At 44.9% G+C, this 27,895-nt stretch overlaps 1 protein-coding gene across 5 annotated transcripts in view; it reads left to right on the top strand.

Annotated features, from left to right (window-relative positions):
* Positions 1-4,635: 4,635 nt before the first annotated feature.
* The window catches only part of LRP4 (LDL receptor related protein 4), a 104,168-nt gene continuing 80,908 nt past the window's right edge, over positions 4,636-27,895 (top strand). For 3 of the 5 annotated variants that reach the window (XM_048854171.2, XM_048854170.2, XM_048854169.2), the window contains exon 1: positions 4,637-4,938. In XM_048854171.2, the coding sequence (XP_048710128.1) occupies positions 4,734-4,938 (205 nt within the window). In that variant the 5' untranslated portion in view covers positions 4,637-4,733. Of the gene's footprint in view, positions 4,939-27,895 lie in introns of all 5 variants that reach the window. The other 2 variants (XM_048854172.2, XM_048854168.2) reach the window with 2 other exon arrangements.

Raw genomic sequence — 27,895 nt, 5'->3', positions numbered from 1 at the left:
TAGGTTTCAGAGGAGCAGCTGTGTTAGTCTGTATCCGCAAAGAGAAAAGGAGTACTTGTGGCACCTTAGAGACTAACAAATTTATTTGAGCATAAGCTTTTGTGAGCTACAGCTCGCTTCATCTGTCTACATTTTTACATATCCCTCATCACCATAGTAGCTGAGCTCTTGATAACAAGAGACCCATCTCTCTTACTGAGCAGATTTGTGGGGCTGAGAGAATTATATGTTTGTGCCTTTCACTTCCCTTTCCTTCCCATGAGGATTTGTGGAGCAACAGCTTCCCTTTGAGACCCAATTCATACACATCAGTGTTTCAGGAATGGGGAGCCTTATCTCATCAGGCACAGGAGCACCATGTCTCAGATGCTTGCTTAGAATAAGTCAATCCCCTCCTTTCTAGGTAATGTGATGGAATTCCACCACTTGGTCACAATGTTAGGCTGAGAGGCTAACATTTACAAACTAAATCGGTAGCCTGAAATCAAAGAGACTTATAGGTGCTCAGCTCCTTAGGAAAAATCAAACTACTTTTCTAGATGCTCAACACTGGAGTTAGGAAACCAACTTTATCCTCATACATTTGAATGCATAAGTCTGGGAGGTTAGGGGCATTTGCCATCCTTTAAACTAAGTTACCAGAGTGCCATTGCAAGCTCTTAAATGGACATCTCCCTTGTTTACTCTTTCCTTTTTATCAGGCACAAGGCAGTCAATTGTGATGTTCCTGAGGCTAGATTTCAGGCTACATTTGCAACTTTGGCTCTGTGAAGAGCCTGAGTAATCACCATTTCACCGCAGGGAGGAGTCTCATCAACCATGCAAGAGTGTTAGATTTAGATTATTTTTCATAAAGTATTTAAGGGAACAGGTGCTAGAAGGAGAAGAGGACCAGCCTGGAGAAGACACTCAAGAAAACTTGGTGCCTAGAAGAAAAAGCAAGAGAAGGATTTTTGTATTTGTAATAAGTCAGTCTGTTTTAGTTTAACATTCATGGTGGCCACAGGGTGAGTGGGCTGGCAGGCTGGCCCAAGCCCTATCTTTCCATACAGTAACAGAGAGGTAAATTCAAATTCATTCTATAATTTGGTTATTAAGCTACAAAGCTATGTCTATGAGAGTTTCATATCTCAGACTGTGAATAAAGACACTTAATGTGTGTTTCGTTTTGCAAATCTGCAGTGTAAAATATAGCACTGATGGTTGAAAGCAGTATACAGGAAAGCAGTAGAGTTTAACTGACAACCATAAGCACATCTGGGTAAAGTAAAAAAACCATCTATGGTTAGAAAACTTCAGGGAAAGCAACCAAGGGAAGAGGTGAATCCACAGTATAAAGTATTCACATGAAGATGCCAGAGTCAGGTATATGAAATAAATTTCACATACTCCTGGAGATGTAGAACTGGAACGTTGGCTCTTCAACTCCAAAACCCTAGGCCACTCAAGCTACAATCTGTTTTGATCACTAGAGATGTCACAGGCAAGGGAACTGAGATGCATGTTGTAATAATGCAGTACTTATGAATAATAATGGTAATGCAGGAAATCTTGAATTTTGACTGTTCAAGAGCCATAGCACTCTCTTGACCCAACTGCCCTGTGTGGAACAACTTGTTTCTTTCCTCATAGACTATAGTCCCAGTTAATCAATGCTCCACCTCCTGAGGTTTTTTACATACTCCAATTAGTCTTTCCTTCTTCTCATCAAGGTTTCTCTGTAAAATACTTATTTATTTAACAATAATAAGCCCTCATTTCTCTGCTAGTGGCCATACCTGCTTACGCCTCTGTCCGTGCTTCCCAAGCACAGGAGCTTACCCTCTTGATCATATTTTGATCATATCTTCTCTAGTGTTTTCACCAGAGAATCTCTAAATTATTTACAAAGCAGAGTAGGGATAATTATCCCCATTGTACAAATGGGGAATCTGAGGTATGGGCAGGGGAAGTGACTTGCCCAATGTCATGCACAGAAAAAGTGACAGAATCAGGACTAGAACCCAGGTCATCTGAATCCCACAATCCTATTCTAACCATGCTACTTTTTGGTAGCTTAGTAGGTATCCTCTGCCTTTTATAGCATAACTTTGTAAACACAACACAACCAAATACAAGGGAATAATAAATTTCCCAGGAAAGCAGAGGGGACAAAAGTTACCAGGCTTATTTGTTTATTAAAGGTCATGACAAAGTATTTCTCAAAAGGATTTGGTTTCATGTACAGAAAAATGCTTCCATCTCAATCCTTAGGAAACTATTATACAGCCTTATGCATGTCACCATCAGGAAGTTCTATGTCCAATCTATGTACTTTTACCATACTCAGCACTGGTGCATCTGAGCATCTTACAAACTTCTATGGACCTGATCATAGAACTCAACAGAGCTATGCTGATTTACCAGCTGAGGATCTCACCCTATAGATCCTGCAGGGAATCTAAACATAAACAAGCTTTGAGTCTGTTCTCCTTTCCACAAATAGGTAGAAGTATTTTTGTTATTGTGGGAAACAGGTCTAATTTTATTCTAAAGCTGAGTAGGTTTCATCCCATTACTCCTAGTTCTACCCCTTGTTTCACCATAAACGATACTTCTCCCTCCTTGAAGTTTATACTCTTCAAATATTTGCATACTCTTCATGTTCCCCCATTGCCTCAGATGTTGCTTAGCCACAGTAAGCAACTATCTAGCCTTTTTCATCTCTCCTCCTACATCACTTCCTCCAGCTACCTGATCATTTTTGTTGCTCTTCTTTGAATTTCCTCCAATTCATTAATATATCTCTGGTGAGGAAGTGATCAGAATTAAATTCTGTTTTCCAGGTGCAGTTGTACTAGACCCATATAGAGGAAAATGTATCCTCTACCTGCTCAGGGCTGTGTTGGCCTGTGTAGTAGCCACACCATATTTAAAACTTCTGTCTGACTTCCTGCCTATCTTAGGTTTCTTCTCCCCATTGAGGCTCTGTTTCAGATTAAGTCTTTCTAGATGCATTAGCTTAATTTGACCAGAATGAGTCTATTTTTTCTTTTCTCACCCATTTTCTAATAACATTCTTTCTCCTCACTGTTTTTTTTCCCTCAGTTCCTTCTAATTTAGCATAATTGGCACATTTCACTGGTGTGCCAGTTACTCACTCTGGCGGATCATTAGGTCTTGATCCTTAGAGGAGCTGAGCATCTGCAGCTCCCACTGAATGCATATTAATGAAGATGTTAGGTAATACCATTTCTACGTCAGACCCAGTGGTACCAATTTGACACAACTCTCACCTCAGCCAGCAGTTCAGACCCTTTGTTTAGAGTCTCTTAACCAGTTATTCATTCACATTAATGTTTTAAAGTCAACTAAGATTGATTTTTCAACTAAAGTTTATTCTAATGTAAATCCCCAGAGTCAAAAAATCCTGTCAGATTCAAAAAATAATGAGATTTGCTTAAAAATTGAGTTTACAAAACAAAAGAACCCAACAGTTTATTTGCTTTCTGGTTTATGAATCTTTGGGGGGCACTTGGATCAGATTTTTAAGTGTTTCTCCACAACTGTGAGGGCTAGAAACATATGTATTTATTTTTAATGAAAGCTAAGATTTCCCCCTAATCAGCTGTCTCTAGAATCTGGGGCTTTAAGAAGAACACTGAATTGCATGAGACTCACAATAAAATAGGGAGATTAAAACATGGTATCAGATATGTCCCATGCGGACATTGCAGCATGCACTGAGTAATGGGTCCAGGAAAGCAATGGATGGGCAAGGGCTGGGGAGGAGTATTCACCTTACAGATGGCAAAAAACTTGATGAGATGCACTAGGGGCGCAAAAGGAGGGATGCTCCAGGGAGAAGGGGCAGGACTTTACAAAATAGCCCAGATAGAGTGTTCAAGTGTACTATAAACTACACAGAAATCTCAAAGAATTGGAATATTGATGTACTAAGATCGGACTCTGAGGAATGGAGATATACAAGGCAATGCACTCAGAAACCAGAGATGCTGCTCTGGAGGATGGGGATTGGCCTGAGGGATGCACTTTTGGAGGAGGAAAGGGAATAGGAATAAAATAGTCAGAGAGCTTTTGGGGACTGGAGATATTTCAGGAGGCTGGGGAAATGAGAATTAAGGAATGGGGGTTAGGCAGGTACAGTTGGGAGCTTCCCTGTGGGGATAAGGGTGGGTGGAGACTGCCCCAGGCTAGGGAAATGCCCTAGGTTAGGGATTAGGACATACCTCCCTCTGGGAGGTGTGATGGGGAGGTGCCGGAGGCTAAGGCCTGCTACTCTGGTGCGGGGACCAGGGCTGGCTGGGAAGTGCCCTGTTGGGAGCAATGGAACTGCCCTTTTGGTTGGATACAGGGTGATGGTAGGGATGCTGGCGGGGTGTGGGGGGCGCACTAGGAGGGTAACGGGGACACCGGGGCGGCCCCAGTGCCATTTTCTGGGGGGATGACTGGAAGGAGCCTGGAGACAGGGTAACGGGGGCTGCCCTAGGTTCGCCGCTGCCTGGGGACTCGGGAAGTTTAAGAAGTTTCCCCAGCGCTGCAGCTCTGGGGCTCTAGTTGGGGAGAGCTGAGGCTGCCTCGGCAAGGCTCCGCCTCTAGGGGCAGGGCCTGGGCCGGGGGCGGGCTGAGCTGGGAGCCTGAGCCCGCTGCGGACTCCCTCGGCTGCGGTCGCTCTAGAGAAGGCTGGACGAGCGAAAGCACCCTGGACACCGAGCCACCCGCAGCTCTGGTGCATGGTCCCAGCGGAGCTCGGCCGGCCGGAGGTGCAGCGAGCGCTCAGCCCGTCGGAGGAGCGGCCGGTGCTGCGGAGCGACCCGGAGAACTTTCCGTGCCCCGGAGCCCGGTGCAGGGCTGGAGCTGCGGCGCGGGCTGCCAGCATGAGGCGGCTCGGGGGCTCCCTCCTGCCGCTGTTGCTGGGAGCCCTGCTCTGCGTCCGAGGTAAGCGCTTGCCTCGGGATCGTCTCTTCCCCGGGCAGCCCCTTTCCCCAGCCCCCGCCGTGCGCTGAAGGCCCCTGGCGGGGGGGCAGTAGCGGTACCGCTCCTCCAGCGCTGTCGGGGTGCGGGACTCCCCCTGCGGGGCAGCGCAGGTGCAGGACCCCACTGCCCAGCTTCTCGGGCCAAGGTAGGCTGTACTCGCCCGGCTGAGACCTGGGGGTAGCAGCTTCTCCTTCCCCCGGGCCCTGGTGCTTGGAGCCCCAGCAGCTGCTCGGACTCTTGGGCCCTTTCCCCTCCAAAGCCGCGTCCCGAGTGCGGGGTGGGTCAGGTACCGCGCACCTGGCTGGCTCTCCCGCGGGGTGGGGCGCAGAGCGCTTCCCCCCTAGCGCCGCGTGCGGGGCACCCCGGGAAGGGGGCGCGCTGGCGGAATCTGTTGATTTAGGAGTGGGCTGGAGATGGCTGAGAGTTTGCCTCGCTCTGGCGCTGGAGGCATCCCACGGGGTTAGATACCTGGGCAACCTCATTGCCTTTTCCCCAGTTGGGCTTTGTCTGCTGTGTCCTCACCCCTTCCCTCCTCGGCACTCGCTTTTTCCACTGCCCCAGAGACGGGCGAGTTGATGGTGGGGGTCTGAAGGGAGCCCTGGGATTCCTGAAGATCACTGAACAACTTTCCCTGTAGATAATGCTGCCGCAATCGGGCCAGGCCCTTTACAAAGCCACAGAAAAGGAACCCCGCTCCCTTGATCTATTCTTGTATGATTCACGGTTTTCCAAAGGGCCCCTTCTCTTCGGCTGAACATGCAGCCTCCTCTCTCTGAAGTTTGGTCTCCAGTGGATTTAGCTCTTTGTTTCTGCTGCGCCCTCTGTTTGTTTCCTCTGCTCTGTGTGTTTTGAGAGACTGTGACAGAGAGGATAAGTTCTGAGCTGGAAGGTTGTATGTGTGCAGGTTATTTCCAGCCTCTCCTGCATGTTGGGACAGCAGCCCTTCCTGAGCAGGAATGCAGCTACTCATCCAATAACACGGCCCCTTAAAGGTACAGTCCTGCTTTGGTGAAACTTCTTCTAACTTAGCCCCTCTGCTTTTGAAGGAATTAAGATGTTTTTCTCCCCACATGCCTTCTTGGAACTCTCTGAGATAGAAATGTCAAGAGAGGGGAACTGCCAAAGATACTGAATACTGTGTGTAATAACCTCTTTGTAGTAAGAGGTTGTGGAACAGCTTGAGAACTAGTCATGAGAATTGTGTCCACCTATTTGCTCTGTTTAAGTCCAGTCTAGTAAACAGAAGGACAAAATTCTTATGACTAGTTCTGCCCCCTACACAGCCATGTATTAAAATTTTTTTTGGGTGGTGGTGTGATAGGGAGGAAAGGGCCTCTGTTGAGCATCTTTCAATACTGTTTACAAGGGAAGTTTACATTTTGTGAGCTGGAGGTTATGGTACCTTATTTCTCTTCCTCCACGATTGGCTGATACAATGCATTTTTCTCCATGCTGGGTTGAAGTTGTAAGGAATCTTTGCACTGATCTCCATCATTGTGCAAGCATTGCCTCTGGGGTACAATTAGGTTGTGTTTAGTTTTCAAGCAGTGTTGTTCCCTTTCTATCAAGAACACTCTTCTTATTCGCACACTCTTTTGAAGAAGGTGCTAAAATGGTTTGAAAATGCTAGGTAAACAGTGCTGTAGCTTTGTATTTCAGAGAATCTGGTATTAGTAACCAGAGGAGATAGAAGTTCCTCTGGAATTGCCGTACAGGTGTTTAACTGGAATCCAGAAGGAGTGGAAAGAATCTTATCCATAGAGATTTGTATAGGTAAAAAACTGGATGGAATTTTAATTTGGCTGTTACCAAGGTGCTCCTAGTTAATGTGTCTTGGCTATTAACGAGGGACCTGGGTGAGGGATGTTTAACTGTAAAGTGCAGGTGAATTGCTGTTTTTGCTCTAAGCGATAGTACACTGATGTTCATGGGAAGCTTTTTATGGCAGTTTGTCTGTGCCTGAGGTTCCATGACAGTGTTTGTTCTTGGGTCTCCATGTGTAGGTGAATGTTGAGGTTTATGACGGGTGGTGCCAACTGTAGTTATGGGAAACTATATCCTCTTTACTTCACGAACATAAACCAGATTTGTTTCAATAAGGAAATAATTCCCAAATATTTTGCCTCCTTTTTGGTGGGTGTCAAGGAAGGTGCAAATGCCTACTTTTCAGGTGTCTGCCCTGCTGCTTCTGTAGTCTCTTTCCAACATTGCATCTTAGCAATATCCGTGTGGAGGGTTTAGGATTGAATCATTTTATTTACAAAACATCCACACCGGAGGTGCTCAGGGTGCCACACAGTTCAAAGTACAACAGCCATTAAAACAGCACACTTACTGCTGTGTCTCAGCTCAGGGACAAGAAGAGGGGCTCTTATCCAAACAACAAGCATGTCAGATTGAACTTTGACCCACTATTAATGGAGAGGGGCTGTGGAAGCTTGTGCCAAGGAAATGTGCGTGCATATGTTTGATTCACTAGTGGAGAGGTGAGGCACAGAGAGAGACGCTTGCAAGTTAGTGTTAATGGTGTTGGTGGGGAAGGAAGCGTTTGATGGAATGATGGTCTGTTAGAGTTTGTCTGCAAGGTCACAGAATCTTTCTGAGTGTTGTGCCTGTAGGTTTATCTTTGGGATCAGGGGCGGCTCTACCAATTTTGCTGCCCCAAGCAGTCGCCGCCGAATTGCCACTGCTGCAATAGCGGCAGAGCTGCTGCCAAATTGCTGTCGCACCCAGAAGAGTGGTGGAGCTGCCACCCAAAAGCTGCTTCGGTGCCGCCGAATTGCCACCGCGGAGCACGGACTGCTGCCCCATTCTGAATGCCGCCCCAAGCTCCTGCTTGCAAAGCTAGTGCCTGGAGCCAGCCCTGTTTGGGATCTTTATTTAAAAGTTTTACTTCTCAAACCCACTGATGACATTTTTAGAGTCCCAAACTAAAATGAAACTTTCCATTAGATGAAGTGTGGTCAGGACTGGGAGTCGGGATCCCTGGGTTCTGATCCTGGCTCTGCTACTGACTTGTGAGATCCTGGGCAAGTCACTGAACACTACTCTACCTACCTACCTCACTCACTCACAGGTTATGCTGAGGGTCCACAGGATCTCTGTTGACCCCATTACCATAGCACTGGAGGTTGCGAGGTGACCTTCCTGAGGCAAGAAAATCTGTTTATAAAGGTTGGTGTTGGACACTGGCCTGCTTCTTTCTTGTCAGAGTGATGAAGAAGTTGCAGGTCCAATGAAAATATTTCTACCCCAGATCTTTCCAAATGAAGACTAGGTGCTGCAGAAAGAAGAATGGGGGCCTTTTTTTATGTACTTCTGCCAGCAACAAAACTTGCTGACGGTAGCAAAGAAACTTACATTTCCATGATGAAATTAATATGGTTTGTCAGTTAATACAGGAGAGCACAGCCTGATTACATTAAACAAATGTTTTGAATTGGATTTAGTTTTGTGCGTTCACTAGCATTTTCTGCAATGGAGAGTCCCCCTTTCTCTGGGCTTATACCATGGAAATTAGGGTGCATATTGTAACTATATTAAAAAGTACTTTAAAGAGACTAAGTATTTTCATTTTAAAAGGGGAATTGTCAGATCAATTCAGGCCCCAAACTAGATTCTATAAAAATAAGGCTTTCCAAAACCTTAAGAGTGATGTAAGTGTTTCCATGCAATCTCTTGGACATTTAAAAAGAAAAGCATTCTCCAGTTGTGTCTGCAGCTCAAATTTGCAAACTACTAGTAAAAAAAAAAATCCACAAAACGGGGGAAGACTGACCGACTGTACAGGGAAAACAGTGAACCTGACTCTAATGAAAGTGACTGTCGACTACAGAAAGTAATTAGATTACAAAAATAGATAATTTGTTTCTCTAATTTCCTGTTGTCTTTTCCTAAGCTATTGCGTATAGTAGGTAAAACATTTCCAGACAGGTGTGTGTGTGGGTTTTTTTTTTTTAAAGTTGACAGCCTCCCTTTAAGTTTTAGAATCTAGAACAGGAGTTCTGGCATGCAGAAAACCCATCGCATTAATTTGCATGCTGTATTTAGTGGCTGTCTGTATTTCACAGAGACCTTTGCAAAGAACACTAATCATAGCTGCCATCCATGAATTTAATGTGCCTGACCGTAGGCTCTTAGAGTTGGGTTTGCGGTAACTTTGGTTCTTTGACACAGCTGTTATGCTAGGCGTCACTCTCCTATGGGATTTTGTTGTCTGCACTGGCCAGAGACTAGGTGCAGTAATATTTCTTTAATCCCTTCTTTTCGTCCCTTCTGCAAGGAATTGCATTTACCAATATTGAAGGCAAAAATGAAGAGAATTTGTAGGTCGGGGAATTCTTTCAATCTTGTAAGATAATGGGTTTATTCATTCTGTGAGTCTGGTGGTTCAGGGACAGTGTTATATTGAGGGTGATAGACTAATCCACCGCAAGGTGAAAATCAATATTGAGGTTTTGTGCACATTCTCTCTACTTTAACCACACAGCACTACCCATTAAATGCTGAGATGCTCCAGTTTGCACGTCTAGCCTCCAAGAGCTTTGGGCCCCAGAGAATTAGTTCTGTTCTTAACAGATGACTTTTTTCAAATGTTACAAATCCAGGTGGAAGGAGGTTCCATGCCCTGGGTATGAAGAGAAGTTTTGATAGACACTTCACTAGTATCAAATGGAATTGGTGAATTTTGACAACAGTCTTGCAATATTTCAGGTGATTGAAATTCTCCAAATCTGACTGACTATTTTCTAGCAACATTAGGGTTTCTGAACTGACATGAGCCTGGCTTTTAAATGGGACATTGAGTCACAGGGCAGATACAGGCCTGCATGAGGGGTTTGAATGAGAGTGCAACCTTTGAGTTCTCATAAATAGTATTGGAAATTTTAAATGTCTGTTTCATGTAGGGCTGGCAGTTTTCAGATATTTGATGTTGTGGGCTGTATGGGTAACCAGGAGATCCACAGTCTAATGGTGTTCATTTAATGGTTAGGAGTACTTGTGGCACCTTAGAGACTAACTAATTTATTTGAGCATAAGCTTTCGTGAGCTACAGCTCACTTCAGTGGTTAACATTGTATATTTGTATTAAATGTTTGGATTGTAAATTGCAATCTAGTTGAATTAAAACGTAGATATGAACAAAGACCGTATGCTTTTGCTCCCCAAATACTGCAACATCTAAGCAGATGCATCACCTCTGATGGTAATACTCCTGGCTAAGTGAAGTGTCCAGCTATCTCACACCATGAGTTATGCAGTGGATTATTTTTGATTCCTTACTGACCTGTGGTAATAGGACATTTCCCGGAACAAGCCTCTGCTAGAAGCTGTGGTGAGGCAACAAGCTTGCATGAAACCAAATTCCAGGTGCTAGAGCAATTGACTGAGTCTTGTCCCTGAGGTTGAAGTTATCAGCAATGAGGAATGACTGGGACTGTAGGCAGTGGAGACCCCTCTCCTGTTTACTAGTGTAGTAAATTCCTTAGTATGCCCAAGCAAGGCATAATTTTCTGTGTCCTTTTGTAACTGCCTGACAGCCCCTCCTGGCTGCTGGAGCTTTCTATCCTTATTGCATTGCAGCAGTTCTTTAATCAGAAATCTTGTTAGTATTCAGGGATAATTGATCCGACTCTCTGGTAGGGGGTGGGTGCCTCCTTCTACTTGCCACCCCCACTCTGACCCCTGTTGTCTCTTTGTTTTCCTCTATTAAGTTTGTGCCAGTGATGTAGTGTGTGTGCTGTTTTTCCAAGCAGCCTGAAGTTGGCTGTAACCAAGAGCAGCAGTTAAATAGAGCCTGATTTCCCCGCTTCCTGGAGTTCAGTTGTTTGACTCCATTTTCTGGTCTTCTGTGTTTTTGATTTACTGAGAAGCAAACCTCCTTGTTGCCCCTGGGCATCTCTTAAACCCATTAAAACAAACTCCATTATTTCCCTGTGCTTAGAAATCCCCCTCTTTAGTCCCAGGATCCATCAAAATAATGTATCCTCTGTAAGGCCCTCTGAAAAATGTTTAATAGGACCTTTTCAAACTCAAGGACAGTTCCAGGTTGGAAGGGGGAGGGGAGCCAGGAGCCAGCCTAATGGAAGGTATGACTGTGACTTGCAGTGAGCCCTGACTTGGCCTGTCAGCTCTCCCTTCACCTCTGTGCAGAGGGAGCTGTGAACCGAGCAGATCCAAAACTGGGATCAAAGCTGGAAACAAAAGACTTGAGGAGAAAAATTTCCCATCTGGCCAAGAGGCAGCTACACAAAGGTGCTGTATAATGTGTCAGACACGGTGTTTCTTCTGTGTGCTTCTTCTGGAAAGACAGAAAAAGTGACTCTGGTTACTTTTTAGAGGGAAAAGTGGTGGCTGCAGTCCTGCTACTGGGAGCTGGGGATGCACAAGGGAAAAAACGTATTTAAAAAGTCCAGTCTCAGTCACCCTTCTCTCCCCACTCACGCAGTCTCCTCTTGCAGGGGAAACTGCCTTCGGCAGGGAAACTACTCTTGGACCTGTCTTTGGACCTACCAGAAGAGCCAGTTTCTTTACCTTCCAGGTGTTGGCAAAGCATATGTTGTTTAAAGAAAAGGAGTACTTGTGGCACCTTAGAGACTAACCAATTTATTTGAGCATAAGCTTTCATGAGCTACAGCATCCGATGAAGTGAGCTGTAGCTCACGAAAGCTTATGCTCAAATAAATTGGTTAGTCTCTAAGGTGCCACAAGTCCTCCTTTTCTTTTTGCAAATACAGACTAACACGGCTGTTACTCTGAAACCTGTCATATGTTGTTTGGGTCTCTTGTGTATTTTTCTCACCCAGCAGATGAGGTGGAAAGTGTGGCACTGCATGATACAGAGGAAGATGCTGTGTCTGCCCCGGAGCGGTTTTGTTCTAAATTAGAGAGATGTTACAGATCAAACACATAGGATGCTGGTAGGGCAGATAAGGTCCAATATTAAAATAGCACAGCCTTCTAATTTTTCTCTGGGTTTTGGATTAATGGGAGCTGTGTTCTAGGGAGGGATTGGAATTGAAAGAGGGTGCTTAGTTGGGGAGCAAGGAGAGGGAGGGGATTCCAAGGGTAGGAGGTGGCACGGAAGATGGCACAAAGTTGAGAGTGGGAGAAGTAGATAGATGGAGGGTTTTGTTAGGAAGCAGGCTCAGGTGCAGCACAAGCAATGAGAAGAGTCCTAGGTGAGAACAAGAGTGGAGGGTGTAGGCAGGGGCCAGGATGTGTACTGTCATGAAAATGAGGGCCAGAAACTTGAGCATGATGAGGAGTGAAGTGGGTAATGAGTCAAGGAGATCCAACCTTAGGGAAGTAAAAGGCTCTGAGTAGCAGAAGGAGGAGGTGATTTAGCTACAGCATTTTGAAGGATTATATGGGAGCAAAGTTGGAGTCAGGGAGGACAAAGAAGAGGAGGTTGCAAGGTGAGAGGTGACTGAGATGTGGGTGAAGGCCCAGAAAAAGATCATCCTCGTCGACATCACGGTCCCCTTCGAGAACAGGACCCTGGCCTTCCGAGAAGCCCGAGCTCGGAAGCTGGAAAAATATGCCCCCCTGGCCGACACCCTGAGAGCAAAGGGCTACGAGGTACAGATGGATGCCCTGATCGTCGGAGCCCTGGGCGCTTGGGACCCCTGCAACGAGCGTATGCTGCGGACCTGTGGGATCGGTTGACGCTACGCACGGCTCATGCGGCGCCTCATGGTCTCGGACACCATCCGATGGTCCAGGGACATCTACATCAAACACATCACCGGCCACCGACGGTACCAGGAGGTGTGAGCTGGTACGACATCATGCATCCACTATGGGAAAGGGACTGAGAGGCTTTTTCCATTGGACCGTATGAACTGGAACCATAAACTCACTGAACGTTAAATCCCACCAAATGAGGGTAGATCCAGCCCCATCATCGTATCCGCTAATTATACTCCACACCTGAACATAGCCATTATATGGACAACATACTCCCATATCTCAATATCTGTACTTTGACTGGTAAAACTTTTACCCCCAATCGGGGAGATTACAGATTATGTATTCCTTACGCCACCAGCTCCTAACCGAATTTCGCACCCCTTGATAATCTGTACCGTATTCCCTGATAACCAGAAACTTCTATGCTTGAACTCTGTACCGTTTTCATTTTATTAGCTGCTGGGCTGGAGAGAGTGAGCCGATTTCAGCAATGCTTTAAAGGAAAAAGTGACAGAGCATGGCAACTGGGCAGAGAATGCATCTTTATACCTGTTTGTGCAGCATCTATATATGGGGGCCTCGCAGTTTCTGTTCTTGGTATCTGTTGTTCCTGTTCTTAGAATGCCTGAGTGTGCATCTTTACTGCTCTGAGGGCATCCCCCAAACCTGTTTCTCCTAGGTGTTTTTAGGGTGCCTATCACCATAGGCCCTAAGCATCAATATGATGAGAACCTAGGCTCCCCTGGCCAGGATAGAAGTGTGAACAGGTTGGGGGTAGGATAAAGGGTGTCATTCCTGGGACTAAAATCTGAAACTTCTGATAGAAAAGTATAGACTTGGGCAAGTAGCAATGGCAACAACTGTGCATAGAGTGTGGCCAGGGATCCCAACCCAAGTGCAGAATCTGTGGAACTCCTTGGAAGTGTACAGTGGGAGGTTGGGTGGTTTTTTTTGTTTTTTGTTTTTTTCTTCAAGCACGAGCATTTTCTTTATTTACATATAGAAAATATTTTCCCTAAGCATCATTTACTTCAGAGGAATGAACCTAGATGGGTGGATGGCACCGATACCAGGTCTGCCGTGTTTCACTGGCTTGTAGGTGATGGAAAACTCGCCCAGGTAGTGGCCCATCATCTCGGGCTTGATTTCCACCTGGTTGAAGGTTTTGCCGTTGGTAGGTAGGAGATTATTCAGAGTTTGAAGTGGCCCTCATTGAGCGCTGGCTCTCCTCTGGGCTGCCTGTCTGAATGAACAAGGGCACTTAGGAACACTTATCACTTGCAGACAAAAGCATCTGTGCCCTCCTCCCCATTGTTTTGGTGTTGTGCTTTGTGCCCTTTCTCTGTGTTGATTGGTGCTCACCCAGTGATCTGCTCAGGGAACAAACTCACTAAGCAAACAGTACTCACTCTGCCTATACTTTTCAAATGCATGGGGAGAGAGGGAAATTCCCTCAAAGGGATGAGTCTTCTGATGAAGCCAGTTAATGGTCTCCCTGCTCCAAGCTTTGAACAAGCCAGGGTTTGATGGCGTGAAGAGCAGGGTTTGCACTTGAGGAAAGAGAGGAACAAGGCTGGAGCAGGAGCTGGTCTTGGCAGTGCGGAGCACGGGAGAAGTTTTTTCATTCTGCTTTTCTCTGTGTTCATTTATTCTTTCTGCTACTTTGGGATTTGCTCTAGCTCAGAATGCTGCACCTTCCAGTCACTGTATCTCTAGAAAATGTTTACTCTCCACTCCTACCAATTTGAATGGTCCTAGCGCCAGCCATAACGCCCTAGGACTTTCATCTACAGTGCTCTTTGATATTGGAGGCATGAGTGTTCATAAGATTAGGGTAAAGTCACCAGGAAACATGATACTGACATGAGTACACACTCCTCTGGTATTAGCTGGTTCTGGTGGGGTGATGGACAGATAGTATCAGTGGTGCTAGTGCTGTGGGAGGAAGAGAGGAAGCTCAGGAGTCTTCTTGCTGAGAAATGAACCTTGACCACATCTTCTTTATGTTCCAGATGCTCATTAACAGATATGTGTGCGTGGTGGTGGGAAAAGGGGGAATCATAACAATGGAAGATATTTGCCTGCTTTATGGACTTTAAAAAAACCTATTTGACTCTGTGTGGCTCCCAGGACTGAACCCTACCGTGCTACAGAAAGAAACTGTTAGGAAATCATGGCACAACTAAATCCATGTACCAATCCATCAAACGCAGGATATGCAAACAGGTTTTCAAGCAAGGAAGGGGAGTGAGACAAGGATAACAGCTTCAGTGTGTACATCATGGCTTACTCCTCTGAGCTGAGGGCTCATATTAAATGACTGTGACAGCTGCTAACACACCTACATTTTCTAGAAACATACTTCAGTGCATGGGTCCTAAAGGCTAACCTCGAAAAGAGAAAAGTGATATTTTTGAGAAAAAGCCCAAAACAAATTCGAGTGATATCATAGCTACACAGTCTACATCCTACATTCCAGGACTTTGAAGCTCCCCATCATATTTATTTTAAACTGGCTATTTAAGTATTACTAGGGAAAGAAGGTTCTCTGAGCCATAAAGGAACAACTATATTAATACAACACACTGATAATCCTGTTATAGCTATTTGATAATATAATTCAACCCATTCCCCTGTATGAGAGTGAAGTCTGGGGTTCCAAGCTATCTACACTAACTGGGGCAAAATTCTGTATTTACACTGTTTTTCCCCCAGAACTATATGTACACAGGAATTTCCATGACAGTGGCTGCAGAACAGAACTGGGATGATTCCCCTTCCTGATGATTGCATAAAAAGAGATTTGTTTCTGGTACTACCTCAGCCAAAGCAGCAAATACTCCCACCACCTAAAAATACTTGAGGACTACAAACTAAAATTAAATGAAAAAGTAATCCGCTCCTCTTATATAAACATCACACCTGGGATTTAGCACTACTCTCCAAGTCAATGGAGCAAACAGCTTCTTCCAGAATCATACAATGCTTAATAAGACTCCAGACTAAACCTACCCTAGCTGTGAGGAACAGATCAAAACCAATAGCCACCTAGACTATGACAAATTCTTGTATACAAAAGTCACACTGGCAAATACTTCAGCGTAGTGAAATGTGCACAACCAATTTGGGAGTCTCTTACCAGATACAGAACTGGTCATTGTCAATTGGAATAGGAAGCTGGGGGAAGCTTCATAAACCTAGCAATAAATGGCTGTGCTGCTGAAATGACAGGAGAGAGACTTTCTATTCTTGTGTTCAGAATGAGTAGGCATGAGAGAGAGAGAGATTTCCTTACCTTATCAGAAATAAGACTTTCCCCTAGTCTGGGTTCTGAACAGTGTTTCCTTATCATATTTTAATGGAGTCAGAATCAATGGCATTATGCTATGTAGCCTCCCTGTAAGCAAAACCCCAAACACATTGGAGCGCTGGCCTGGGCAGATGCTCCATGTATTGAATCTGTCTCTTGACAGAATCCCAGTGTTCTGTCTTTTATATGTGAGCAGTACTTGTATAACTTGTCATGCCAATAAAATATCTTTTGAATGGAGTTTAGTGGGATGGGGGTGCAAATTCTGACACAATGTGAGAGTGTTGGTGGGGGGGGATTTTGATGAGAGCTTTTTTCAAAAATTTACTGGAGGTTTTATTCTTGTCACTAGTGGCTCGTCACCTTTCTCTTGGCACCCTCCCTTCCCCAAGTCCTCTGTTTCATGGTTTATCCAACATGTTTTCCTTCTTTTAAGGAAATTTCATTTATCCTTGGAAGCCAAAACTGCTTCTCCTCTTCCCCTTAATAATGTTCCCAGTTTGTCATAATGATAACTTGTCTGTCTTCCTTCCTGTCCCCATTTCTTTCAGGGGCACTAGGAGAAATGACCTGCAGCAGATCATGAATCTCACCTGTGCTCTCCACCATCCCTGGATATTTGCCTCCTTGGACCCCCTCCCTGGTGTTGTCTTGTTAGTTACACTTTAAAAAGAGTCTAGTATATAATCTTCAAAGGGGTTTATTTTGGGGGTGGGGTTTGGTCTTTATCTCTGCAGTTGCCTAGCTCATACCTTACTGTTGCTGCTCAGGTAATTATGGAAATAAATTGCAAATGACTTGTGTGACTGCCAACAAGGGCACAAGGTCAAGCTGGAACACCACGACTGGGGTTTAGTGCAATCTAGGTTGTGGCTGATTTATTTTAAAAATACACATCTAGAATAGCAGAAGTCCCATGTTTGGGAACCGGTGATGGGAGCACTATTGTATTTCCCCTATCACATACCTGATGTTCGTCTCTACATTTTTAAAAAGTGAATTTCTTGTGGTGAGGGTGCCAGGCTGACTTTGCTGAGAATTGTTCTTTTTATCTCTGGAATACATATAGCACTGCCAATAGCCCATGTGAATGTCCTCAACTGACAGTGTGTCTCAGTCTTAACCTGAAAGGATTAGAGAGGGGGAATTCAGTCACCATAGCCTATTTAGGTGTTGGTCTTTCACTACTATTTATATATAGGAGGGGGAAAAAGCTGCTATCCTACTGATGGCATTCTCCTGTTCCTCTGCGAAATCCCGTGGACCCTTATATTTCCTTGTTTTCTGCCAGTATGTTTATTAACTTATTGGCATTGACAATTGCCAGTAATGGAGCATCCTGTCTGTGAATCCAGCTCGTTGCTAGGGTCTCTTTTCTGGCTGTAATAGCTCCGGTAGAATGGATTGTGGATGGGCAGGAAATTGAGAATGGAGGCTAAACTGTCTGACTCTCTTGGTAGACTCCAAGTGTTAGACCTAACTTGGAATCTTCTGGCTTCAGCAAACTTCAAACAATAACCATTAAATGTCCCCTTCAATTCTTTTAGCATTAAACTAAGTTTCTACTTTAGAGCTCAGTAAATATGTGATTGACCTTTGCAGCCGTATTTACTCAATAACTTAAGTGTCTTTCTCTGGAATCTCTGAGGATTATCTGCGTGAGACCTATTTTGAGAGTGCTCTATTTACAGATTTTTGACTTCATGGTCTTCTAGGGCTGTTGGCTCAGTGATGCTGTGAATGGGGCTTATGCTTAGATCTTCCCCAGGCTGTTTAGTCTCTTCCCTGTATACAGAGAAGCAGAAGGCTTTATTTTGGAGGATATTGGAGTTTCTCCCAGTCAGGGATAAGGAATTGTGGAGCTGAAGTTGGTTGCTTTCCTTAAAGCTCTTTATTCATGTACTGAAGTTGATGGTATATTCCCTGATTAGGAAGTTACATTTTTAAACATTTACTGTATTGAAGTATAGAATGAACTGATTGACAATGTTTGTTCCTCTTCACAGTAATATCCGGATGTCTTTAGTACACATGCACCCCTTTCCCCATATACACAAACACTTGGTAAACAGAATATAAGAAACAAAATAGCTCTTGAGTCATTGCAGAAACACATCTGTGAAAGCCTGGACAGGAAATGACCCTCTGCTCCTTGTCCTTGCACTTAATTTCTGCATAAAGTGCTGCTCCCTGACAGCCCCTTTCCCCTTCTATTTAAAAACTGCATTTTTTTGTGACCTGAGAGCTGTTTTGTCACTTAAGCACATTCACATCAGTGTTATAGTTGGGGTTAAGGGAGGATATAGGGAGGTTTGTCTTGGAACAATATCTTGCACAGAAACAAAATGCTGGGATAAGGAGTAGAGGTTGTTTTTTGGCCACAGAAAATAAGTCTGCACAATTTTGGTGACTGGAGAGCTAATTTTTCTCTTATATTTGTTCAAATCCCAGTTAATTTTTCAAATTACTGAGCATTTGTACTTGGGGAGGATGAGGCGTCTGAAGTATGGGGAGTCATAACGCTGCCTGGACATCATCGTCAAGAATTAGTGTGTGTAATTTAGTATCATTTTAGTACTTGCATTTAGAAAAAATAAATACAATTTGAAGTGGGATTAAGTTACCAAATTGAGCCTATGAATAAGAAACTGGGATCAGGGGAAAATTGCTTGAGTTCAGCCAATAAGAAGGAATGTGTGCTGCAGCTTGAAGAAAGGAGCGATAACATCATCCTACCTCTGGCTGGTTTAGTGGCATCCCTTTGCTTCATTAGGTTTGACCCTGACCTCACAAGGTTCACTTCCTGCACGTCCAGCCATTGCACATGTTCTTATACAACAGAATGCACTAAACTTACCTATTCTTAGTACATTTCTATTGTGAATTAGTTTATAAATATATTGCCTTAATTAAAACCAATCACACATTTTGGGATGAGAGGAGCTGTAGTTATGTAGCACCAAAAGCACTTCACAAACTTAACTGAGATGTGAACTGCACGTAGAGGTCTCTGTACCACCATGGAAATACAGCTGCCTCTAAGTGGAACAAAACAGATTTTTTTAACAGCTACATGGCAGTCTTAAGAGTGGAAGTGAAGAAGAATCCATATCCAATTGAAAAAGCAAGAAAGATTTAGAGAGACAGAATCTAATTACTGGAGTTGGAATTTTGCCAGGACATGAGAGTTAACACACCAACTAGAGTAGGGAAAAGTTCCACAGGGTCAATAATTACCACAAATCAGTTTCAGAGTAACAGCCGTGTTAGTCTGTATTCGCAAAAAGAAAAGGAGTACTTGTGGCACCTTAGAGACTAACCAATTTATTTGAGCATGAGCTTTCGTGAGCTACAGCTCACTTCATCGGATGCATACCGTGGAAACTGCAGCAGACTTTATATACACACAGAGATCATAAAACAATACCTCCTCCCACCCCACTGTCCTGTTGGTAATAGCTTATCTAAAGTGATCATCAAGTTGGGCCATTTCCAGCACAAATCCAGGTTTTCTCACCCTCCACCCCCCCCCTACACAAACTCACTCTCCTGTCCAATTTATTTGAGCATGAGCTTTCGTGAGCTACAGCTCACTTCATCGGATGCATACCGACCAATTTATTTGAGCATGAGCTTTTGTGAGCTACAGCTCACTTCATCGGATGCATACATGCATACATACAGCAGGAGAGTGAGTTTGTGTGTGGGGGGTGGAGGGTGAGAAAACCTGGATTTGTGCTGGAAATGGCCCAACTCGATGATCACTTTAGATAAGCTATTACCAGCAGGACAGTGGGGTGGGAGGAGGTATTGTTTTATGATCTCCGTGTGTATATAAAGTCTGCTGCAGTTTCCACGGTATGCATCCGATGAAGTGAGCTGTAGCTCATGAAAGCTCATGCTCAAGTAAATTGGTTAGTCTCTAAGGTGCCACAAGTACTCCTTTTCTTTTCACAAATCAGTTTCATTTCCTTTGAAAGATGGTATGTCCAGAAGTACAGCGTCCCATAACACGGTGGTGGTGGTGGGAAAGCGGGGAGTGCCATGGGTCATTCTTGGTTCAGTGACAGGAATGCACTCTGTTAAATCACCAACACCACTTTTTGTAGCTCTTTCAGTTTCTTGAAGGCTTTCCATCTAAGTATTGACTCAGACAGACCCAGTCTAATGTGTGGGTTCTGATGGGGTTGCAGCACAAGGTGCTGGGTATGTCTGCAGCTATGGGTGAGCTTTATTTTCTCTGAAAAGGTTTGTAACTAGAAGAGGTTAAATAGTTTAATAAATGTGAAGAAACTTGGGGCTGGATCCAGTGTCCATTGAAGTTAATTGGAGTCTTAACATTGATTTAATGGGTTTTAGATTAGTCCCAGAGTTCTTTAAAAGGGAGATTTCCCCCCACAATGATATTGGCCCTCTCCATTAGGGGTGCTTGCATGCCCTTTGGTACTCAGGTTTGCAAGCTGGCGGGCTTGCTGGATACTTGGGTGCTTCTAGATTCCCATGTCGCACTTTATGGGGCTCCACTTTAAGACTTGTACCGTTCCAGTTACAAAAAGCTCTACTGGCTGCTGGTTTGGGTTCAGATGAAATCGAAGGTGTTTGATTTTAACCTGTAAAGTTCTAATCAGGTTGGATCTTATATGTCTATTTAAATGCTTACACTGTTCTCATCACAGTGTTGTCCGAGGGACCTGGTCACCTTAGTCTTTCCAATTGATACTGTGGCTGTTGAGATCATCTGAGTCACTGGATTGAACATTGCCCTGATTTAATTGGGGGAAGTCTGAAGGCAGGGTATGCTTGTCCCTACTGGAGCTTAAATTGGTTGATCTTTGGGTCACCATACAAGGCCTGCCTCTCTTAGCCTTTTTCTGGGTAGGAGGGATGCTGGTTCAGAGGTTTTGTTGGAAAAATGGGACAGTTTTTCTCTTCCTTCCCCGCCCTAACCACTGCTCCTGTGTGGTGATCTGCAGTTTTAAGACTGTGCCTTGGCTCAAAGCCTTAGATGAGCACATTTTGAAACCAAACCTAAGGTGGTCTTCCCTGAACTCCTATTGAGTGTTCCAGTTACAAAAGACTGTGAAGCTTTGTCAGTATTCATGATTGATTTGCTGTATTTTACTTTGGCACAGGGTACTACTTGCTTTCCTCAAGTCATCATCTGCATCTGGTATTGTATGGGGCTGCTGGTCTATCTGTCTTCCCACTGGGGCAATGTGATGCCCCTTGAGGGTCTCTGTTGCTTTTGGAATTCACCTTCCAGGCTTGGTGCTCTTTAAGAATCTCTTGTTTGTTTCATACTGTGAGAAGAGGTCCTTCTGAAAGCAGAAGAATTAACTCTCAGCAGCGTCTGCTTGGAGGAGGAAGTGTGTTTGTGTGTACATAGAGAAGATTTAAAAGGGTTCTGCTATTGGCAAAGGAGCAGTTGTGGAATTTTTAAAGGAATATTGTTGCACTGAGTTGGCACTCGGAGGCCCTTGGGAAACAAGGGGCTGAAGAATTCCTATCTGCTTTTGCTTGATCGGAGAGGGCCTGTGCTCTCATGAGCTGCTGTGCTGTCCTTTTGAACCATTGTCTCCTCTCCCCTGCCTAAATTGCAGAATAGTCACTCTTTTTTGTTGTTGTTTGTTAGAGAAGAGAAACATTCCAGATTTTTCGACCTTTACATTCTGTACTTTTCTCTTTTTTGTTGTGCTTCTCCCCCGTCGAGCATTGTGGGAGAATCTTCCCCTCTGCAGGGGATTGTGGGAATGGTTCTGGCCTCACTTATCACCAGTGACAAATCAATGGAAGCCTTCAGAAAGCTGGCCCCCAGGATTCCAGCTCAACCCAGCCCTGGAGCAGTGGGAGGCTTCCCTGGTGGATAAAGGACTCCTTGCAGCTCTGACTTGTTGCCTTAAATCTATCTCAGGAAACCTTTTCTCTCTCTTTAGAAGCAGCCCCCTCCGGTCTCGATTTGTCTTGAGGAAGGTGGCAGCTGGCGGGTGGGAGATACGAAGGGGGGAAACTTGAGGGGGGGCAGCGTTTGAGTTTGTAACGGTTTTTCTGTTTGTTTCCCTTTCACAATAGTCTGGCCAGTGCACACAGAGTTAGCCTGACAAAGCCTCCCTGAAGCCGCTGGAGTCCCGCAGTGCTCCTCACAGTGCATGTTTGCTGTGTGTATTCCCATCAACAATACAGCCAGGCCCAGCAACGGGCTCCAGCATTGGGCAAATATTTCTACAGCTTTTTCCTTAACTGCTCTTGGGGTGTGTGTGTGTGTGTGTGTGTGTGGCGGGGGAGAGGGAGGGGTGAAAGGGGGAGGAGATTTGTGTATGTGGGCGAGGGGAGAGGAGATGGTGGGGATGAGTGGAGGGGCTTATCCCTACCCTTTTGGAAAAGTGGGATTTAGTCAGCACTTGGCTTCAGTGTTGACGCTAGAGGATCTGCATTCAATGTTGATATTTGCGGATGGGTGAGTGAGCTTTTGGGACGTGGTGGCTCTGGGCCAGCCTGTCTCCTAGCTCTGCTAGGGTGCATTAGCTGAGATGCCCTGTGGTCTGAGCAGTTTGGGCAGAATGGTTGGGTATGCTCTAATGTCAAAGCCTGCTCTCTTGATAGAGAACCATATAAGCCTTGCTCCTACCATGCTGATGTGAACGCAATTCTTCCAACTTTCCCGCTTCTTCTGCTCCTAGTTAAATGTCTTTCAATTCCTAGTTTTTGTTGGTCTTTGTGTCCAGGCTCCAGAGGCTGAAGAAACAGCAAAGGTGGTTATATATTTAAAGCAAATGGCTCCAGTGTGGCTGTAAACTGCTGAGGTTTATACTGTAATGTTGTATTGATACTCAGCTGCCCTGGAGTGGCTCTGGTCCATCTGAAGACAGTTCCGTGGCCTTTGTACCCTTACTCTTCCTCTACCCCATTACCATATTCTTGCAATAGTCATGTAAGCACCCTCCTTCAGGTGGGGTCTGACTAACACAAATGCTTCCTGCTGGCTAGTCTGTGAATACAGACTGCCATTCCTTTATGTCCCCATCCTGAAGCTGAAACGTCTAACTGGGGTAACTGGAGACTCTTGCTCCCACAAAACCTCCATGTTAGCCCTCCTCTGCCTAGCATCCCCAAAGAGGCTAATGGGGCTAACATTTGAAGCATGCCATTCCAGCCAAGCTGTAGGGTTAGTAACAAGCTGGGTATATAAATGATATTGGCCTGAATTCTCATCTTGGCTGCTCTGTATGGCATGTTCTATGAGCTGTGTATTATAGATTAAAATGTCTCTTTAAATTGTTTCTCTGAACATGGTGGGAGTGATGCAAGAAGGCTTATTTCTACTCCTGACATATCTTACCATACCTGAGCAGGAGATGCTTACAGCCTGGCCCAATGTTGGCATGTGGCTAGGGGAGAGGGTTCTGTTGCATATGGACACTTCCTCTCTAATAGGTCATTGTTGTTGATTTTCTGCCCAGGCTCTAAAAATTCTCAAAGTTTCAGCATAGTAATTAAATTAAAAAACAAGCAAACCCCAAACACCTTTCTAACCCTAGATGTCTGTTCTGGTCAGCTGAACTAACATGCGTTCATACTAAGCTGATGAACACTTTAGAAATAGAGAGAGGGTGGCAGGTTGGTGACTTTGGGGCAGGCTTGAATCCCAGACCAGCAAAATGAATCTTGTCCCTGAAGCTTGGAAACTCAGGAACCCACGTGTTGTGGGATATGGGAACCCTCCTCTCTTTCCATTCCCAGAGAGCCCCAGGAATTTCTGACAAGCCGCTTTTACATAATAAGGAGTTGTGCATATGAGTGCCATGTTCCTCCATCCAGGCCCTGGGAGGTGCTTTGCAGGGAACAGTATCTGCAATTGTTTGGAGTGTAAAGTTTGATGCTTTGTGCATGTGTTGGCTGAGCTGGCGCTGATGGAGCCCTCTGGAAGAAAGTTGAGCTTGTCGTTTCAAATGGATTGGAGGGGGGAACCTGCAAGGAACATGCCTACACACTCTCTCTCTCTCTCTCACATACACATACCATTTCATCCTGGGGAAAATATGCTAAGGAAGCTATGACAAACAGCTTTGACAATTAATGTGTTGGAGAGTCTGAGTTTAACTGAGACTGAGCCTAAATATGAAGGGTGAGGAATATTTGTATTACTTAGATTGTAAGATCCTCAGGCAGACTTTCTTTTTGTGTTTGTAGAGTGCCTCACGCATTGGGGTCTGGACTATGACTGAAGTCCCTGCATGCTACCAGAGTACAAATAATACTAGAGAAATATTTTGCAGATACTCAAGTGTCCTCTCTGCCTCTTTCTCTTGGAGTGCTGTGAACAATGCATTTGTTTTTTGAGTCACTCCCATGGTCAGAAGCATGCTGCCTACCTTCTTTTATTGTGCCTCGTAATAGTCACTGAGCAAGAAGACTTGTACACCTACTGCCCTGGTTAATGATCCCCTGGGGGCAGAGAGGAGTAAATTCACTTCATTTGGTGTGGTTTAAGATGCGCTTGCAGTTTTGCTGCCAAGTTGTTCAGAAGCTTGGGTTGCTCTGTGGGATGTGAGAGGAGGCAGCCTTGGTACTTTGGTGGCTGTGCAAAATGCATTTGTCCCTCTAAGCGCTGATGTGTGCAGGTGCAGAGAGAACAGTGGTAATAGTAAGGCTGCTAGTGAAGTTTTGCCTACACCAGGTGCATCTGTGCCACTCCCTTTACAAATCTCTCCATTTATAACTGGTTTCTGTGGGGGAAGCTGCTGCCGCTGATCAGATGTGAATGCTAGGGAGAAAATAGAGATATCCCAGACAGGAAATGGATTCTGGGGAAGCCCAAATGTTGAACCTACCTATTGTGACGGGGTCAGGACAGATGGCTACAGGAGAGTTGTGTGTTTGTTTGTTTTGTTTTTAAGAAAGAAACTGACTTTATTCTTAGGACACTGGCGTCTTTACAAGTCATGGCAGCTCATTGAGTCTCCTTGACTGGTTTTGCCTTCAAAGGCAGGACTCTGATTGGTTTTATTGTTAGTTTTTGTTTTTGTTTTTAAAAATGTGAGAATTTTATTAGCATTTTTGGTAATTGGAACTGCTCATTTGCCGGGAAGGATGATGCCATCGTACTTCTGCTGGAACCAACGCAGGGCCTCCTCCTTCCAATTCTATGCTTGGCTCCAATGGAGCCAGTGTTTGTTGTTGATGGGGTTTTTTTTTTTTTTTTTCCAAAAAAGGATTGGCTCTTTATATGGACAAGAATTATCATAACAAAACATTTGGAAGGGATATTAAATGTTGTGCTTCCACACTTAAGACAGTCTCTAGCTATTGCAGACCAGAATGAGACCTAATGTGGGGGAGAGATTATCCCATCTCTGCCTACTGTGGGGTCCTTAAATCTTCCTCTTAATCATCTGGTAGTAGTCACTGTCAAATATGTGTTACCAGATGGGCCTTTGTTCTGATCCAATATGGAAATTCGGTGCAGTAATGGTTCTAGCAGCTCTTTCTTGAAGGCAGATATATTAGTCCCAGATTAAGCAGGTCCACTTTCCCTGGGTAAGGTAACAGGGGCAGTTCCAGAACAAGAAGGAACTTGCTGGAACAAATTCAGGCAGGCAGGGGAATTAGGACACCTGGAGCCAATTAAGAAGCTGCTAGAATCAATTAGGGCAGGCTGGCTAATCAGGGCATCTGAGTTTAAAAAGGACCTCACTTCAGTGGGTGGTGCGCGTGTGAGGAGCTGGGAGCAAGACGCACTAGGACCTGAGAGTGAGAAGGCGTACTGCTGGAGGACTGAGGAGTACAAGCATTGTCAGACACCAGGAGGAAGATCCTGTGATGAGGATAAAGAAGGTGTTGGGAGGAGGCCATAGGGAAGTAGCCCAGAGAGTTGTAGCTGTCGTGCAGCTGTTCCAGGAGGCACTCTAGACAGCTGCAGTCCACAGGGCCCTGGGCTGGAACCCAGAGTAGAGGGCAGGCCTGGATTCCCCCCAAATCTCCCAACTTCTGGTCAGACACAGGAGGAGTTGATCTGGACTGTGGGTTCCACCAGAGGGGAAGGTCTCTGGGCTGTTCCCTGACCCACGTGGTGGATCAGCAGAGACTGCGGGGATTGTTCTCCTTTTTTCCCATGCTGGCCAGTGATGAGGTTAGCTGAGTGAAGGGCAGGTTTGAGCCACTAGCAAAAGTGGCCAAATTGAGGGCTGCTGTGAATCTCTGAGGCAAGCAAATCCGCCAATAAGCACAGGACCCACAGGACTATGTAGATTCTTTTAAGACCCTCATCATTGTAATATGAGTGCCTTACTGAGATGTGGTGAGAGCCTCCCCCTCCTTGTGACTTCCCCTAGTTATACACAGAGGCAGAACTTGCTGCAATACCTGAAGGTAAGGTTGTCTAATATTTTCTATTATAAACTCTTCTTTTCAGTTGCTTATAACTTTGGCAAACTAACCATTCAGGCTGAAATTTTACATGCTGAGTGTCTGCCTCAGTTTGAATCTTTCTGGAAAGTTTCAGCTGAAAATGGTTCAGTCATTTCTGAGAACAAGGTTAGGGGAAAATGTTATTTAGTCCATGTTAAAATCTTACAACTGTTTCATTGAGAAACTCTAGGACTTCCATGCTTTGCACCAAGGACTTGAAATAGGCAGGGGATCACCTTTAGATTAAAGAGATGGGACTTGCTGCCCTTGTGAAAATTCACACATATTTGGCCAAGTTATAAACATCTTAAAATTGCCACTTGCATTTGCTCAGTAGAAGTTTGTTTGAGGCTGGCAAAAATCTCCAGGAATTTGGTCTGCACTGAGCATGCTCCAGGCTATGGCTTCAGGGACTTTTGTGACAATTGTTCATTCAGGTAGCTAGGGGCTGCTGTGGCATTGTGTACTAGAACTGATGGTTGGGAAGCTTTCTCTCCTGTGCTGAATATTCCCCCAGCTGGCACCTACTCAGCCTAAAAGAGAAAGAGGAAACAGCCTGACTTGAATACAGAGGAGAGAGCAGTGAAGGGACACGGTATGGGCAGAGGGGATAGGAGGAGTGAAGGAGAGTGACAAGGTTGGGGAAGCAGGGAAACAAGGGACAGGGCAAAAACGGGCTAGGCTGTGTGCGGTGGGTAAAAGGTGGGGTAATAAGGAACAGGTACAGAATAAGGGAGGCCAGTTCATACTCTTCAACCTCTTCCCTCTCCTCCTCTAAAGCCTCTAGGCTCTCTCCGATAGTCTGTTCCTGTTTCCCACTAGCTTCTCCAGGCTCTTCAGTCCCATATCACTCTGCTTGTGCATGGGACTATGCTCGTGCCTCCTCTCGCATCTTTCCCACTGCGCTGGGGCATCCTGGGATGGGGAGGAATAAATGACCAGTTTCTTATTGGTGAGAAATATCACACACACATCTTTGTTTCCATTTTTCTTTTCTTCCTGACAAACTTGACAGCTATGCAGCATGAGATGTCTAGGGCCTGATTATTTTTTTTTCAGAGTGCTTAGCATTTTTATAGCACTCTGTATGTTCAGAGCACAGCTCCCGTGCCTTCTGTTGCAGTTCTGAGTGCTCAGCGTTTGTGCAAATCATGCCCAAAGCTTCTCAAGTTGGGCACCCAGTAGTGGACACTTGGCCTTAATCCCTCTGTGCCTCAGTTCCCCACCTGTAGAATAGGGATAATAATACTTGCCTACCTCACAGGGGTATTGTGAAGATAAATCCATAGTGTTTGTAGACCATTCAGATATAGTGCTACAGAAAGCTCAGGGGAAATTTTAATAATTTGGTATTCATTGCAAGGGTTGGGTGGTGTGCAGCAAATATGGCATAGAGCCATACACTGAATGATGAGGCTAAAAAGAAATATTCAATAGCTACTCATTCCATGAGCACCATCTGTCCTATGTACTGAATGAGGCTGGAGTGCAGTGGAAACATAATATATGATA

The sequence above is a fragment of the Caretta caretta genome, chromosome 6 (assembly GCF_965140235.1).
Source record: "Caretta caretta isolate rCarCar2 chromosome 6, rCarCar1.hap1, whole genome shotgun sequence".
Classification (NCBI taxonomy): domain Eukaryota; kingdom Metazoa; phylum Chordata; order Testudines; family Cheloniidae; genus Caretta; species Caretta caretta.
Note: the sequence above shows the minus strand (reverse complement) of the source record. Positions and strands in the feature narration are given on the sequence as shown.